The following is a 17,342-nucleotide window of genomic DNA, read 5'->3' on the forward strand; positions in this document are numbered from 1 at the left end:
GGGTGTAGTTGGTGCAGTTGAGTGAGTGGTGTAGTTGGTGTAGTTGAGTGCGTGGGTGTAGTTGATAAAAGGAGAGATGAGCCATAGATAAGTGAATGGACGGATGGGGGGTTAGGAAATGTCATAAATGAGCGGATTGGTAAGTGGATGGATAAACAACGAATGAATGGCTGGATATTTTAGTGGATGGATAAAGAAAATGAGTAGCCTGGATGAGGATGGATGATGGGTGGGTGGACAGATGAGTGGAAGCAGGATGTTAAGTAGGAAAATGGATAGATGGATGGATATGTGAATGGATAGGTCAACAGAAGGATGGAGAAAATAAGTGGGTAAGAGTATGTTTGAATGGATGGATTAGTGAACGCACAGATAGTGGGAAGCATAGTTGAGTGGGTGGGTAAAAGGAGAGATGAGCCAATCAATAAGCAAATGAATGAATGGGTGAGTGGATAGATGGTGGTGGGTGGATGGGTCGTGGGATGGAAGGCTAGTGAGCTGCCCCTTGGCCAACACATTGGCTTTCCTTCCTGCTATCTCCAGCCACTGCCATGATTGTGGGGTTGTTGGTTTTCCCAATCGGCCTGGCCTCTCCATTCGTCAAGGAAGTCTGCGAAGCCTCCTCCATGTATCACGGTGGGAAATGCCAGCTGGGTTGGGGTTACATAACCGCTATCCTCAGTGCAGTCCTGGTCAGCCTCCTGCCCATCATCAGCTGGCCCCACACGACCAAGGTCCAAGGGAGAACCATCATCTTCTCCAGTGCCACCGAGAGAATCATCCTCGTGCCAGAAATGAACAAATAAAAAATCTCCTGGGAGGAGCACACTCCCCAGTTTTATGAAATCATGTTGTAGCCAAATTCAAATCCCACCTTTGCTCCTTCTTGCTGTGTGACTTCAGGCGAGCCACTTTACCTCTCAGGAACTGTTTTTTCTTCTGGAAAATGAAAGTTGCAATCATGCTTACCTCATAAGGTTGTTGTGAGAATTCACTGGAAATACTCTAGGTAAATAAAGCACTTTGCACCATGTCCGGCCCATAGTGTTCAACAAACATTAGCTACTGTAATTACAATCCTTACCCCATAGGACTGTGCTGAGAATTCAGCATCTTTATGAAAAGTGCCCAGGCTAATTCTGAGTCCATGGCTGTCACTCAAAAGCGACATTGTTTAATGGGCATGTGCATATTCTCTCTTCTTTTTTTTTGAGACAGAGTCTCTCTCTGTCACCCAGGCTGGAGTGCAGTGGCATGATCTCGGCTCACTGCAATCTTTGCCTCCCGGGTTCAAGCGATTCTCCTGCCTCAGCCTCCCAAGTAGCTGGGACTACAGGTGCCCGCCACCATGCCCTGCTAATTTTTTGTATTTTAGTAGAAACGGGGTTTCACCATGTTAGCCAGGATGGTCTTGAACTCCTGACCTTGTGATCCACCTGCTTTGGCCTCCCAAAGTGCTAGGATTACAAGCGTGAGCCTCCGTGCCCAGCCTCTCCCTTCTCTTTTTATAATTTTTCCTTTTCTAGATAATTTTTAAATTATTTATTTTCTCATTAAATATTTAGTGAGTGCCTATTATGTACAAGATTTTGAGCCAATGGGTCGAGGCGTGGTGGCTCACACCTGTAATCCCAGCACTTTGGGAGGCCAAAGTGGGTGGATCACGAGGTCAGGAGTTCAAGATCAGCCTGGTCAATATGGTGAAACCCTGTCTCTACTGAAAATACAAATAGGTGTAATGGTACACACCTGTAATCCCAGCTACTTGGGAGGCTGAGGCAGGAGAATTGCGTGAACCCTGGAGGCAGAGGTTGCAGTGAGCTGAGATCACACCACTGCACTCCAGCCTAGGCAACACAGCAAGACTCCATCTCAAAAAAAAAATATTTAGAGCCAATGTTGGGTGTGGGAGAAGGAGTTAAGGACTTGTCTCATTCCTCATGCAAATAATCCCACTGATGTGGAAACTACACTGTTACTTGGGACTCTTTAGAATCCATTTCCAACCTCTCTCTTCAGGTTCTTTCTTGTCACCCACCCAACCCCTGTGCCTCTCCTTTCGGCCACGGTGAAATTCCAAGCCCACAGAAGTCCTCTTCCTGCAGCAGGTCCGGTGTCACCAAATGCAGGCCTCCGTAACAGCTGTTTCCGACCGAGTGGTTAAGTTAAATATTAAAAGCCAGTGCCCTTATACAAAGGCTGGAATGCAACAAAAGCCCACCAAGAGTTGTGCCGAGGCCTTTCCTGGGCCTCAAAGCATGACAAAATAATGAAGGAATTCTTAACAAGATCCATGTAGAATTAAACAAGTTTTATCGGGGGTCTGAAGAAACTCCCCAGGCCTCCACAAAGTTTATTGGAGGCCTGAAGGCATTCCCCAAATTCCTGTGATTTAGCAGGAGATAAGATAAGGGTAATCACCTCATTACTTGGACCCATTTAGATTAAGTAAATTTATGGAGGCTCCAGAGGAAGGTCTTCAAGACTCAGACCTTAGCTATAGATTAAAAGAAGTTATCATTGATTGATTGATTTATTGATTGATGAGACTGAGTTTTGCTCTTGTTGCCGAGGCTGGACTGCAATGGTGTGATCTCAGCTCACTGCAACCTCTGCCTCCTGGGTTCAAGCGATTCTCATGCCTCAACCTCTTGAGTAGCTGGGACTACAGGTGTGTGCCACCACACCCAGCTAATATTTTTGTATTTTCAGTGGAGATGGGGTTTCACCATGTTGGCCAGGCTGGTCTCAAACAGCTTCCCAGAGTGCTGGGGTTACAGGCATGAACCACTGCACACGGCCCACTGCTGCCTTTAGATGAATGCACACTTACACACAGACATATAACTTAGAAGGTATAAAAGCTCTGAAAAACTTTGTAATTTTGAGTTGGTCTGGCAATAATTTCCAGGCCTTCTCCCTGTCACCAGTTACAGAAATAAAAACTCTCTTCCTCACCAGTTCATCTGCATCTCTTTATTGGGCCACGAGAAATAGCAGCCCGACCCTCAGTTTGGTTGGGGAATATTCCCACCTCCACGGCTTGGCACATGCTGCTTGCTTTGTCAGGAGTCGATCTGTTGGTTTTTTCCTGTCTTGACACATTGCCCTTCTTTGGGAACAGCACCTAATCTTCCTGTAAAAAATGACCCGCATCCACTCTGCGGCTACCTTGGGCTTTAAGATGGGTAAATGAGCCCTTCCGGCAAATCAAGCCTGGTCAGAAAGCTTGACTCAGAGTTGGGCATGGGCTCTGTGGAAGCCAGCATGGAGGAGAACAGAAGCACGAGATGGAGAGAGGTGGAGCTCTAAAAACTTAATCTGAACACCTGGACCCAGCCACACCTGACTCCTTTCTGCAGGAGACATGGTCCTAGGCGGCCCTAGGCTGGCATCTCCTAGCATACCTGCCCCAGAGGAAAGAGTGAACTTCTGTTTCCTCTCTTGGTATATATAAATCCCAGGGAAGGACTCTGATCAGCCTGCAATGGGCCATGTGTCCACCCCTGGGCAGGGAGGAGTATGTCAGCGGTCTCACTAGAAGGTCACCGTTACAGTTCCCCAAAGGATGCTGGGGGAGTGCTGGTGCCAGAAGTGGGGAAGGAAGCTGAGCAGGCAGAAACACTCAATGGTCATTTCTCTCCTTAAGGGAGTCTTTCTTTTTTTTGGGGGGGGGGACGGAGTTTCGCTCTTGTTACCCAGGCTGAAGTGCAATGGCGCGATCTCGGCTCACCGCAACCTCCGCCTCCTGGGTTCAGGCAATTCTCCTGCCTCAGCCTCCTGAGTAGCTGGGATTACAGGCACGCGCCACCATGCCCAGCTANCAGCCTCCTGAGTAGCTGGGATTACAGGCACGCGCCACCATGCCCAGCTAATTTTTTTTGTATTTTTAGTAGAGACGGGGTTTCACCGTGTTGACCAGGATGGTCTTGATCTCTTGACCTCATGATCCACCCGCCTCGGCCTCCCAAAGTGCTGGGATTACAGGCTTGAGCCACCGCGCCCGGCCGGGAGTCTTTCTTATCCCAATTTCACAGAAGCGGAAACTGAGGCTCAGAGAGGTAAAATGACTTGCCCAAGGCCACATAGCCTATCAGTGGCGGAGCTGGGATTTGAACCCAGGTCTGTCAGACTCTGTGGTAGATGCAAAATAACACCTGGATTTGTTCCCTCTGTCCCCATCTATCCAGCTCATCATAATCAAACTCTTTTGGCTTGAAACATCCACCCAAGAATATACATGAACAACCCCCAAGAGTGATTCTATTATTCTGAAGACACATCGATCACAGAGAATGCAGCTTGGTATTTACCTTTCAGTCTGAACAATAAGAACAGCCTGACAGCTTTTAAAAACAGAATAGAATAGAAAAAAAGGAATTGGAAGTCTAGGAAGATACCACAAGGTGTTCAAATGGACTTGAAGACAAGTGGTTCATTTCAACTGTTATCAGAAGCACTTCAGTGCAAACCAGTCTCATGTGGGAAGATTCCTTAAGCCTCAGGCAGATCCCAGTACAATGAGGGGCAAGTGGGAGCCACCAAGTAGAACCCAAACTCAGTCTACACATCACCTCCTGGTGCTTGCAACATGCTCCCTCTTCTCTATAATAATCTCACTACGGTCCTCAAGTTTCTTAACTTTCTCTCTGCACTGTTTCAGCCATGCCAAAGGGAATGATTCTCCAGCCCATAAAGTGAAATCAGTTACAGAGAGACTCTGTTGTCTTTCTATGGCAATAGATGGAGTGTTATGTTTTCTTTATCAAAACAAGAAGCATTCATTGTTTACAAGGAGTCCCGCACCTACAAAGCCTGGAAATTACTGTGCCTACAAATGTTAAAAAAGAAAGCCAGGAAGACACCAGAGGGTCCCTGTATCACGTCCTCGTGTAATGGAAAGTCTCCACAATCCTGATGGTCATTTGAATTCTGCTGAAGTTGACTTAGAAATGAATCGCCAAACTGGTACTTCACAAAGTATCAAATTGTGCTCCTCCAGAGTTTATACCTGTCCTGGGCTCAAGCTCTCACTATGCCCAGTGGCTTGGAGGCCAGAAAGATGTGGCACTGGGAGCCCTTTCCTGACAGCAGAAGCAGGTGCAGATCACTGTAAATGCGGTTCCTGTCAAGAACTGACAGCCTCATCACACCCAATTTCGGAATTTCTCTAAGACACAGCCCAGGAGGGCCCAAGGCTCACTTTTTCCAAAGGTCTCCTCCTACAGGCACATTCTCTGAAGTTTCAAAGTCTCACCTGAGAACCTGAGAAAGGCAGATGATGGGAACTTAGGACAAATGGGTTCCCAGCCCCATCCTCAGTGATGCTGAGGGGCAGAGGGTTCCAGTGAATGAGGTGGAGGGGCCAAGGCTCAGTCCAGAACCAAAGGAGGAATTATTATCTCCGCTTTGAGAAGTGGAAACTCAGGCTGAGAGGTGTGAAAGGCAAATATCGTGGGCCCCCAAATCACTAAGGAAAACGCAAGCCAGAAATTACTTAGGGTAAACCTGCCTCTAATTCTATTCAAAGTAGCCCTCTGCTCACTGAGAGAGATGTGTATCAGATTGCCTCCTTTGGAAAGGCCAGTCAGAAACGGAAAAGAATTCAAGTGTTTGTGTCTCACTCATCTGTGACCTATACGCTTCTTCCCTCTTCAAATACAAAATATGTCTTTTGTATTTGCTTCAAGTTGTTCTGCCTTTCCAGAATGAACCAATGTACTTCTTAGATATATTGATTGATGTCTCATGTCTCCTTAAAATGTATAAAACCAAACTGTGTCTCAACCACCTTGGGTACATGTCCTCAGGACTTCCTGAGGCTGTGGTATTATGGGCACATCCTCAACCTTGCCAAAATAAACTTTTTTTTTTTTTTTTTTTTTTTTTTTGAGACAGAGCCTTGCTCTGTTGCCAGACTGGAGTGCAGTGGCATGATCTTGGCTCACTGCAACCTCTGCCTCCCGGGTTCAAGTGATTATCCTGCCTCAGCCTCCTGAGAAGCTAGGATTACAGGTGCACACCACCATGCCTGGCTAAGTTTTGTATTTTAGTAGAGATGGGGTTTCGTCACATTGGCCAGGATGGTCTTGATCTCTTGACCTCGAGATCCGCCCTCCTTAGCCTCCCCAAAGTGCTGGGATTACAGGTGTGAGTCACCATGCCCAGCCCAAGTGTGTGTAGTTAGAAAAGCCTTTACAAAAGCAAAAATGTTCTCTTAGGATTTTTTTCCCCCATAAAATGTATTGCTAATGATCAGAGCCCAACAGTGCACATGACCAGTGCACACGCAACAGGTACCCAGCACCCCACAGGTCTGGCCATGCCAGGCAGCTGCAAACAAGAGTGAAGCCCTCCAGGAGGAGGGCCCAATGGACGGAGTTCAGGTTGAAGTCAGAGAAATTAGACTGGAGGCTCCCAGGGACAGTGGCAACATCAGGACCAATGTTTGCCCTGAGAAGCTTCCCCCAGGCGGAAGCATATGTCCCAAATAAAAGAGCTTCCACCTGCTGGCTGCTGTGGGTTTCATTCTTGCTCCTGCTAAGAGTCTTCCAAGAAAGTGGTGATGTGGCACACCCAAGCAGCCAATGCCTCCTGGAAACTCCTCTACTTTGCTAGCTTAGTTGGAAATCTTTTTCAATTTAAAACCTGAAGTTTTGATGGTGCCCATTATATTAAATCAGGCTGTGCGTCTGTAGCTGAAAACCAGCCTTCCTCAGTCCATGTTTAGAGACTGACAGAGGTGGGGATCTGTGCAAGGTGCTCACTGCCTGATGACAATAATTCTGAATGGCAGTCATGAGTGAGACCCAGAGATGTCGGGGGAAATGAACTCGTTGTCTTTGGGAGGATCAGAGGTGAGAAATGAGCTAGCTCAGCAGTCGGGATTCAGGGAAGTGTTAATTTAGAGCTGTACTCCCACGTCAAACAGCTGACTGACTGGGAATGCCTGGGTGCACAGGACCTTTGGGAATGTGCTAGACTCTTCGCAAAAATGGCCTCACTTATCTCCCACCCTGCATCTGTGCCCTTTTCTTTTTTTGAGACAGAGTTTTGCATTGTCACCCAGGCTGAGTTGCAGTGGCATGACCTTGCCTCACTGCAACCTCGGTCTCTTGGGCTCAAGCGATCCTCCCACTTCAGCCTCCTGAGTAGCTGGGACCACAGGCACATGCTACCACATCCAGTTAATTTTTTTTTTTTTTTTTGGTAGAGACAGAGTCTCATTATGTTGCCCAGGCTGGTCTTAAATTCTTGGCCTCAGGTGATCCTCCTGGTTTGGCCTCCCAAAGTGCTAGGATTATAGGGGTGAGCCACTGTGCCTGGCCCATGCTCCTTTTCAGTGTCACTTTCCAAAGACTCTCATCAGGAAGTACAGTCTATTTTCCTACCCTTTGAATCTGGGCTTAGCTATGTGACTTACTCTGACCAACAGAATGTGGCAGAAATGACTTTATGCCAGTGAAGCTGACACCAAGAGAGAGTGCATGCTTCTGCTTACCTTCCTGGGATCTGCCATCACAGCTATGTAAACAAGCCTAAGCTAGCCTGCTGGAGGATGGGAGATGCGGAATCCCATCTCCCGTAGTTTCCCCTACGGCCCTGGCCAACAGCCCAACAACCATCAGAAGCAGAGTTGCTTATCTGGACATCAGCTGATCACAGACACATAAAGAAGCCTGGCTGAGAACAGAAGAACCTCCCAGCTGAACCCAGCCTGGACTGCTGATTCACAGGATTATGAGCTAAATACATGGCTGTTTTAAACCACTACATTTTGGGTAATTTGTAATGCAGCACTACTTGTGGTAAGCGCCAGCTAATACAAGAGGTCAGGAGTGATTCATCTTTTCTGGGAAAAGGCCAGGCAGCTATCACAAAAATCTGACCCCACGTAGGGTCACTAGGGTGTGAGTGGGAAGACGCAGTCTTCAGAAGCAAACATTTCTTTCAAATAAAAAAAAGACACAAAAAATAACCGATTCACATATTTCTCTGTTTATATATATTTTCTCTATATATAGACACAACTCTTCAGCAAACACTTAAAGATATGTGGGCCACACTGAAAGAAAGAGTGCACTCCATGGACAAAACAACTCTCACGCATCCTATCCAGGACACAGAAACACACACAACATACAGAGATCTGAATAGGCACAGTAAACTAAATAAATACGACTTATGCCAAATCACAACCATAGATGTTCTCTGGAACATCACGAGAGAAGGCAGAGAAGAGATTTTGTGCTGTACTTTGAGACTAGTCTGTTAAAAAAATAAATAGGAATCAGAAGGTCTGGGACCTGGCTCTTGCTAAAATAACATCCTCTGTAGCAAACAGCTGAATGGCAAAATAAGTTTTCTCCAGAGGGGCCTTTTGCACATTTCTTCCTGTCCTGGGAAGCTGGGGTACCTAGGACAGGGAGACGCAAGTCTGACGGCAGCCAGAATGCTGCCGTCTCCCGTTTCTGCTTTGGCGGGGTTGGGTAGGAGCTGGGAGCCGTGAAGGCTACTGTAGCCTTGCGTCTCCCACGGAGCTGTCATCAGGAAGGGCTGACTAGACCTCTATCCACCCTGCACCAGAGGTTGGGCAGAGGCTGGAGGTTCGGGTGGCGTTGAAGTTGCTGCAGCCAAGGGAAATCAGCCTTCACAAGCACACCAGGCAAGGATGCGTTTCCATCCTGGTGTGCTCAGGGTGGGAGGACTAACACGCCCCTCCGAAAATGCTTCGCCACGCTGCTTCACCTATCCTCTCCCGCCTCCAGAACCCCAGCTGTCATCCTCTGACCACCCTAGAGGTGGCAGGTCTCCCGTGAAGAGCCTTTCCCTCGGATGCTTGCTGGGTTTCTCCGATTCTGGGTGCATTCTCAGAAGAGAAGAGCGGGAAGACTGTTCTATTGAACGCTCACTTCGGGTCTGTTTGTGATTTGGTGACACTCTGTGTGAAGACCTGGAGGGGACCGTTCCCAGACCCAGCACAGCCCTGCATCTAGTTCATCAGCAGGTATTTCCCAAGGAAAACACACACCACACTCTACCCTGGCCGACCTCTGCCTTCCTTTTCCTCCTTTGCCCTGAGTAACCGCACTTAGAGAAAGGCTGCCCTCCTCCACCATCAAGTAGCTTTCACAAAACACACACCTTTCCAAGACCCACTTGGAAGGTGACGCAGTTTTTCCTGCAAGTTGGCAGCAGGACGTAGGCTCTGCCCTGCCTGGGGGGATCTAAGCAGGATCACAAAGAGCTCTGACTGTCTCAGGCCTACGGACACTTTTTGGGTGCCATCACCTAGGTGGGGAGATGCTTTTCTTGAAAAGAAGAAAAGAAGTATCTCCTGGCATCAGACAGAGGAGAGAAAAGGAGAAAATACAACAAATGGAATCCCAGACTCCCAAGAGAGACGTGTGAGGGACTCCTGTGTGCCTTCTCTTTTTTTTGAGACTGTCTCGCACTGTCACTTGAGCTGGAGGGTAGTGGCGTGATCTCAGCTCACTGCAGCCTTTGCCTACCGGGTTCAAACTATTCTCCTGTCTCAGCCTTCCAAGTAGCTGAGACGACAGGGTGCCCGCCACCATGCCCAGCTATTTTTTTTTTTTTTTTGAGACAAGAGTCTCACTCTGTCACCAGGCTGGAATGCAGTGGCACGATCTTGGCTCACTGCAACCTCCGCCTCCTGGGTTCAAGCAGTTCTCCCATTGCAGCCTCCCAGGTAGCTGGGACTACAGGTGCACACTACAATGTCCAGCTAATTTTTGTCTTTTTAGTAGAGATGGAGTTTCACTATGTTGGCCACGATGGTCTTGATCTCCTGACCTCGTGATCCACCTGCCTCAGCCTCCCAAAGTGCTGGAATCACAGGCGTGAGCCACTGCACCCGGCCAATTTTTTTTTTTTTTTTTTTTTGTATTTTTAGGAGAGCCAGGGTTTTACTACATTGGCCAGGCTGGTCTCAAACATCTGACCTCATGATCCGCCCACCTTGGCCTCTCAAAGTGCTGGGGTTACAGGCATGAGCCACCATGCCCGGCCTCCTGTGTGCCTTTTCTAAGTGAGGGAGGCCTCAGGACCAGGGTGGCTTAGCATCAGAAGAATGGGGCAGGAAGTACATTTGTAGCCCCTCCTCCAAGTCGGTGGTTCTCAAATAGGGGCAATTTTGCCTGCAGGGAACACTTGGCAATATCTAGAGACATTTTTGGGGGTTGTCACAACTGGGGGTGTGGGTAGGGAATGATGCTACTGGCATCTGGTGACGCCAGGAATGCTGCTCAGCATCCTCCAATGCAGGGGACAGTCCCTTCAAAAAGAATCATCTGGTCCCAAATATCAGCAATGTGGAGGTGGAGGGTCCATCTTTAAGTCAATCTTTAGCATGGCCAGAACATCTCCAAATGCCCCTTGCAAAGCAGCATAGAGGCAGCCCCACAGACCTCTTCTACATCGATTTCCAAAAAGAAATGCCCTCCCAGGTCTCATCTCACAAGACGGTTTGGAGGAATAGGGAAAGAAGAAGAGGAGGTCATTCTGGACATCAGGAAAACAAAGATGGGTCCTCCCCCAACAACAAGCCCCACCTCCTGTAAGGGGGGAATGCCAGACTTGGGCAATCTTTGGTCAAACAGGAAAACGTAAGGCTGAATTGAAGGGGTACTCCCTCTACCCCATCTGCCCAGAAGTGAAAGTCAGGGTAGTTTCTTTTTGCACTGAAGTCCATGCTTGTGAACAGACACCAGGACCCCGCTCCTGGGGTGGCCGTCCGGCCAGGAGGAAAAGTAAGCAGAGGAACAGGTGGCAGCTCGGCGGAGGCTGCCTGGGTGAGGTGCCCCTCACTTGTTCTCGATCAGAGTCTGCACCTTGTACACGAGGTCCCGCGCCAGCTTCAGGACTTGTTTGGTGTTGTGTCGTTCAGCCATTTCTGAAAGAGCAGAAGGAAAAATCTCATGAGCCTCCTTCTGTGTCTAGTCTTAGGGTGCACTTCTAGCCCCTGGAGCTTCTTGGGGGGCATCTTCATCACAGACTGACTCAGGAAGCAGAGACCCTGAAGAAGGCTGATACCCCTGGACCTCAGTTTCCTCATCTGTAAAATGGGGATTGGAATGGCAGCCGCCTCACCAAATTACTGTGGGGATTGAATGGGATGATGCTGGTTCACAGATGTGCCATAAAAAGGCGAGGTCCTTCTACCCCTCCTATAAGCAGAATGACTGAAAGCAGTGCTGAGCACATAGCAGACGCTGAAAGATATGAAAAGCAGGCTGGGCGTGGTGCTCATGCCTGTAATCCCAGCACTTTGGGAGACTGAGGCAGCAGATCATGAGACCAAGAGATCGAGACCATCCCAGCCAATATGGTAAAACCCTGTCTCTACTAAAAATACAAAAATTAGCTGGGCATGGTGGTGCACACCTGTGGTCCCAGCTGCTTGGGAGGCTGAAGCAGGAGAATTGCTTGAACCCAGGAGGCGGAGGTTTCAGTGAGCCGAAATCACACCACTGCACTCCAGCCTGGCGACAGAGAGAGACTCCATCTCAAAANAAAAAAAAAAAAAAAGGAGGAAGGAAGCAACAGAAGGAGGAAAAATAGAGATGGAAGAAGAAAAAAGGACAGAAAAAAATTTTATCAAGATCCACGCAACGTGGTCCGTCCTCTAAACTAGAATAATCCTAAACTTAGACATTTATCATAAACAAACCATTCAGTACAAAGAAAACAAGGAAAAAAAAAAACACACTAAAACTAACACATGGTTCCCAAACTGGGCACTGAGGTACCCCAGTGTTTCACAGTGAAAACAGGGGCACGGTGGAGCATTTGGATATTTTGAGGGAAGCACAGCAATGCTCCACCTAAGTTGAGTGCCACGTCAACTGTTAGCTGGAGTGAGTTCACAACTTTCACTACACTCCCATTAATAACTTGCTTTTTTTTTTCTTTTGAGATAAGGTCTCACTCTGTCGCTCATGCTGGAGCGTGCAGTGGCGTGATCTCGGCTCACTGCAACCTCCACCTCCCAAGCGCAAGTGATTCTCCTGCCTCAGCCTCCCGAGTAGCTGGGATTACTGGTGTGCACCACCATGCTAGGCTAATTTTTGCATTTTTAGTAGAGACAGGGTTTCACCATGTTGGCCAGGCTGGTCTGGAACTCCTGACCTCAAGTCATCCGCCTGCCTTGGCCTCCCAAAAAGCTGAGATTACAAACGTGAACCACTGTGCCCAGCCTCCCATCACTGACTTTCTGATTTTGCAAAGCTAGGTGTTCAGAAGCAGCTGCAATACAAAGCAAGTGCCGTGTGCAAGTCAGTATGGACCAGAAAACGAAACGGGTGATGTGCAATCCCTTTCCAAGGCGAGGCCTGAGAAGGTGCGCAAAGCCCAGCAGGTGCACACACCCCATTAGCAATTGTGCTTATTTAGGAATGAAGTGAAAATGTTATTTTTAAAATATATATATATGTATTATTTTTTCAATGGCTTCTAAGTTGTTAGGATATAAATATTTATTAAGTGGTTTGGACCTACCTACCTACTAAATGAAACTTTTGGCCTGAGGTGCTATTATAATTTTTTTTTTTTTTTTAGACAAAGTCTCGTTTTGTCACCCAGGCTGGAGTGCGGTGGCACCATCTCAGCTCACTGCAACCTCTGCCTCCTGGGTTCAGCGATTCTCCTGCCTCAGCCTCCCGAGTAGCTGGGACTACAGGTGTGTGCCACCACACCTGGCTAATTTTTGTTTTGTTTTTAGACAGAGTCTGACTCTGTCGCCCAGGCTGGAGTGCAGTGGTGTGATCTCGGCTCGCTGCAACCTCCGCCTCCTGGGTTCAAGTGATTCTCTTGCCTCAGCCTCTTGAGTAGCTGGGACTACAGGCACATAACACCATGCCCAGCTGATTTTTGTATTTTTAGTAGAGACAAAGTTTCACCATGTTGGCCAGGATGGTCTCGATCTCTTGACACCTCGTGATCCACCCGCTTCGGCCTCCCAAAGTGCTGGGATTACACGTGTGAGCCACCGTGCCTGGCCAATAATTTCTTAGTTTTGACAAATGTACCTGGATCACGTAAAATGCTAACAGTAGGCAAAGCTAGACCAAGGTATGGTGCATTCTCTGTGCTATCTTAAATCTAAAACAGTTCTAAATCTACAATTTTAGTAGACAACTAAGATGCAAAATTATTCCCCAAAAAAGTTTAAAGTGGGAACCCTACTAACGTTTTAAAAGTGAGGTCACAATTGGTTTTTTCCCAGAACTTTCTTTCATTAAAAAAAAAAAATTAAATCGTGATAACAGTGGCGATAGTTTTCAATTATTAGTTCCTCATGTGAGGCAGGTACCGAATGCTGGGATTTACCCATGCTGTCTCATGTAATCCTCTGGGCCTCCCTGTGAATGAGTGAGTGTTAGTACCATTTTATCCCTGAAGAATCCGAGGCCTAGAGATGTGATGTCACTTGGACAAGGTCACACAGCTCCCAAGAGCCTGGATCAGAATTCACATCTGTCTGATTTCAAAGGCTGTGTGTTTTTTGTGTTACTTCAATTGCTGTCCTGCGTCTGCTTTTCCTGTGCATGTCAACCCTCCGAAGCAGACACTGCTGCCCCATTTCACAGATGAGGAAGCGGATGTTTACCCAGAGGGGAAGTGACTTGTCCATGGACACAGCTGGTCAGCGGTGGAACAGGCTTTGCCCCTGAGCTGATTTCAACACCCGTGCTCCCTCTGCCAGACCCCTGAGAAAAATGCACCCTCAGCATGACAGGATGTCAACTTGTCTTTCTGGGAATAGCCATAAGAAGTGGGCAGAGCCCTCTTCATGCCCTTCACCATACATCCATCTCAGCCCATTCTCATGCCTCCTGAGACCCCCAGAAGGGGCCTGCAGAAGCCTGCACCCCTCTCATGAGGCCCCAGTCATGTGGGTACCATTAAAGAATTTGATGATGTCTGTGAAATCCATGTTGTTCTCCAAAATGATGTCGCGGTAGACTTCCACCAGAGCCAGCGCGATGAACAGGACGTAGTGCGCAGAGGAGACATGTTTGGCTGCCCAGATGGTCTCCCAGACCAGGAAGACGTCATCATAGACGAGTTCTGCCAAGACACCAACGCGCGTGGGGAGAGAACTGGCGACAGAGCTCACAGCGTGGCCCTCCCTTGGGAAGTCCCTCTGGGAAAATCCCGGGCAAGTTTTGCCTTACGCCTCTGACCCGGTGCAGTGGACACAACTCAGGTCAAAAGGCAGGAGATCTGGACTCTGTCATTTGACCACCAGAAGCCTCAGTTTTCCCCATCTGTAGGATGGGCTGTGTGAACCAGATGAGTGCTAAGTTCCTTCTGGCTCTGACATTCTGTGAGTGGAGGAACCAGGCATGCGTGGGTTTGAATTATACAGATCTGTCCTTGCTCTGCCCCTTCAACCAGCAACACCTACTATCCCTGCACCCCAATCTCCATCAGCACCCCTGGAGGCCTCTCTCCTTTCCCCTACACACTGGCAGAGGCTGCTGCAGTTTCTGAGACTAGTGAAGAGGCAGAATAGAGTGATGGTTAAAAGCAAGGCTTCCTGTGTCCGATAAACTTGGTGTGAATCCTTCCGCCATCACTTGCTGGCAAGGGGACCCTGGGGTACTTACTTCTCCACGAGCCTCTCTTTTTCCTCATCTATAAGTGGGGCGAAGCTGACAGTAGAAAAAGACTAAAGAGCTAATACATATAAATGACTCAGCACAGTGCATGGCACTAAAGCACCATACATGTCAGAGTTGGTTTTTTTTTTTGAGACAGAGTCTCATTCTGTCACAGCCTAAGCTGGAGTGCAGTGGCTCAGTCTCGGCTCTCCGCAGCCTCTGCCTCTTGGGTTCAAACCATTCTCCTGCTTCAGCCTCCTGAGTAGCTGGGACTACAGGTGCCTGTCACTACACCCAGCTAAGCTTTCTGCATTTTTAGTATAGACGGGGTTTCACCATGCCAGCCAGGCCAGTCTCAAACTCCTAACCTCGTGATTCGCCTGCCTTGGCCTCCCAAAGTGCTGGGCTTACAGGCGTGAGCCACAGCGCCTGGCCTTTTTTTTTTTTTTTGAGATGGAGTCTCTTTGTTGCCCGGGCTGAAGTGCAGTGCAGTGGTGCCATCTCGGCTCACTGCAACCTCTGCCTCCCAAGTTCAGGCAATTCTCCTGCCTCAGCCTCCTGAGTAGCTGGGACTACAGGTGTGTGCCACCACACCTGGCTATTTTTTTGTATTTTTAGTAGAGACAGGGTTTCACTGTGTTAGCCAGGATGGTCTTGATCTTCTGACCTTGTGATCCTCTGGCCTTGGCCTCCCAAAGTGCTGGGATTACAGGCGTGAGCCACTGCGCCCGGCCCATGTCAGATATTATTATAATTACTAACATCACCCCAAATCTGAACAATAGCAACAAGGTACTGTGTTATACATCACTTTTACGTCATGTTGGAAACATGCATGAAATAAACCCTGCCTCATGGGCTTCGGAGTTCTTGGGCTCTGATACGAATGGAAGAGGTGGGTTCAGATCCTGGCTGTACTCGCCCTAGCTCTGGAGTTAACCCTTCTCAGCCTCAGTTTCCTCACTGGTAAGATGAGGATCTTAACAGCACCCACTGCAGAGGGCCAGTGCAAGACAAGGCAGGCGAAGCGACAGTCTGAACTCCGTAACGTGTGCTTCTCTCCTCCGCCGCCTGTGCTGCAAACCCCTCAACCTCATCTCCACGGGACCCTTCCCCTTGAAAGTTCTGCTACCAAGAGTCTGGAGACAGGTCCCCAGTTTAAAGTCTGTACCTCGCTTGAAATCCAGCAGGAACCAGCGGTAGCAGAAGTAGAAGTGAGTGTAGTCCCCGTTCTGATGCATCAGCTCGAACAACTCTGAGTCCAGGATCTGTCAAAGAAGGAAAGGCGGCATCAGCCTCTGGGGAAAAGGTTGGAGCAGAGGAGACAGCCGAATAAATGGTGGTACGGTGGCACACCAGACTCCACATAGCCCTTAACAGCCAGGTGCAGTGGGCCAGGCACAGTGGCTCATGCCTGTAGTCCCAGAACTTTGGGAGGCCGAGGCAGGTGGACCACAAGGTCAGGAGTTTGAGACCAGCCTGGCCAACATGATGAAACCCCATCTCTACCAAAAATATAAAAAAGCCAGGTGTGGTGGCATGCACCTGTAATCCCAGATACTCGGGAGGCTGAGGCAGGAGAAGTGCTTGAACCCAGGAGGTGGAGACTGCAGGGGGCCAAGATCACGCCACTACACTTCAGCCTGGGTAACAGAGTGAGACTTCACTTGAAAAAAAAAAAAAAGCCAGGTGTAGTTTCAAAAATGGGAAAGGATCTGAATACTGTATGCTGTCTCAAAGACTCCCCCCATAGAAATCCTTGGAAGACTCTGCCCATAGAAATCCTTAGGAGTTGCCTGCCCCTAGATAAGAGTTGTTGCACAATGCACCCTCCTTACCGCACACGGCCCACCTCCTTGCCTTGGTGACCTAATGGGGGTGGGCCCTTTGTACTTCCCACCTCCTTGTCTCAATGACCTAATGGAGGTGGGCCCTTTGCTTATCGCTCACGTAATTGTCTTCACCCTATCACTATGTTAAGATGACCTCACTCACTAGCCTTCCCCCGGACCTATACCTAATAAATACAGATGCACTTGGATGCTCAGAGCCTCGCCTGTCTCTGCTTACAAGTGGCGTTGGCCCCCCGCCCAGCTGCGCTTATCCAGTCATTTCTGGTGTCTTGTTTCTTTACTTCTCGGATCCAGTGCCTCAGCACAGCCACAGGGGACACCCCACGACCCTGTAGGGCTGGACCCCACATTTCTTCAAAGAAGATTCACAAATGGCCAAGAAGCACATGAAAGATGCTCAGCATCCTTAGTCCTTAGGAAAATGCAAATCAAAACCACAACAAGGATGGGCGTGGTTGATCACACCTGTAATCCCAGCAATTTGGAAGCACAAGCGAGTGGATCACAAGGTCAGGAGTTCAAGACCAGCCTGGCCAACATGGTGAAACCCCGTCTCTATTAAAAACACAAAAATTAGCCGGGAGTGGTGGTGGGCACCTGTAATCCCAGCTACTCAGGAGGCTGAGACAGGAGAATTGCTTGAACCTGAGAGGTGAAGGTTGCAATGAGCCGAGACCACGCCATTGGGTTTGCCCACTCCAGCCTGGGCAACAGAGCGAGACTCTTGTCTCAAAAAAAAAAAAGCCAGGAGCGGTGGCTCACGCCTGTAATCCCAGCACTTTGGGAGGCCGAGGCGGGTGGATCACGAGGTCAAGAGATCGAGACCATCCTGGTCAACATGGTGAAACCCTGTCTCTACTAA

The 17,342-nt window shown here is 48.7% G+C and overlaps 2 protein-coding genes across 3 annotated transcripts in view; one reads left to right on the forward strand and one right to left on the reverse strand.

Moving 5' to 3' along the window:
- TMEM211 (transmembrane protein 211) overlaps window positions 1–1,178 on the forward strand; it is a 12,482-nt gene extending 11,304 nt beyond the window's left edge. The window contains exon 4 of one of the 2 annotated variants that reach the window (XM_017498157.2): window positions 544–1,178. In XM_017498157.2, the coding sequence (XP_017353646.2) occupies window positions 544–806 (263 nt within the window). In that variant the 3' untranslated portion in view covers window positions 807–1,178. The remainder of the gene's footprint in view (window positions 1–543) is intronic. The other variant, XM_037727693.1, reaches the window with a different exon arrangement.
- An 8,753-nt stretch (window positions 1,179–9,931) lies between these two features.
- SGSM1 (small G protein signaling modulator 1) overlaps window positions 9,932–17,342 on the reverse strand; it is an 87,171-nt gene continuing 79,760 nt past the window's right edge. The window contains exons 22-24 of the mRNA XM_037727694.1: window positions 15,799–15,895; window positions 13,924–14,091; window positions 9,932–10,915 (exon numbers count right to left, since the gene is read on the reverse strand). Coding sequence (XP_037583622.1) covers window positions 10,827–10,915; window positions 13,924–14,091; window positions 15,799–15,895 — 354 coding nt within the window. The 3' untranslated portion in view covers window positions 9,932–10,826. The remainder of the gene's footprint in view (window positions 10,916–13,923; window positions 14,092–15,798; window positions 15,896–17,342) is intronic.

This window comes from Cebus imitator, unplaced genomic scaffold (assembly GCF_001604975.1).
Source record: "Cebus imitator isolate Cc_AM_T3 unplaced genomic scaffold, Cebus_imitator-1.0 Scaffold237, whole genome shotgun sequence".
Lineage (NCBI taxonomy): Eukaryota > Metazoa > Chordata > Mammalia > Primates > Cebidae > Cebus > Cebus imitator.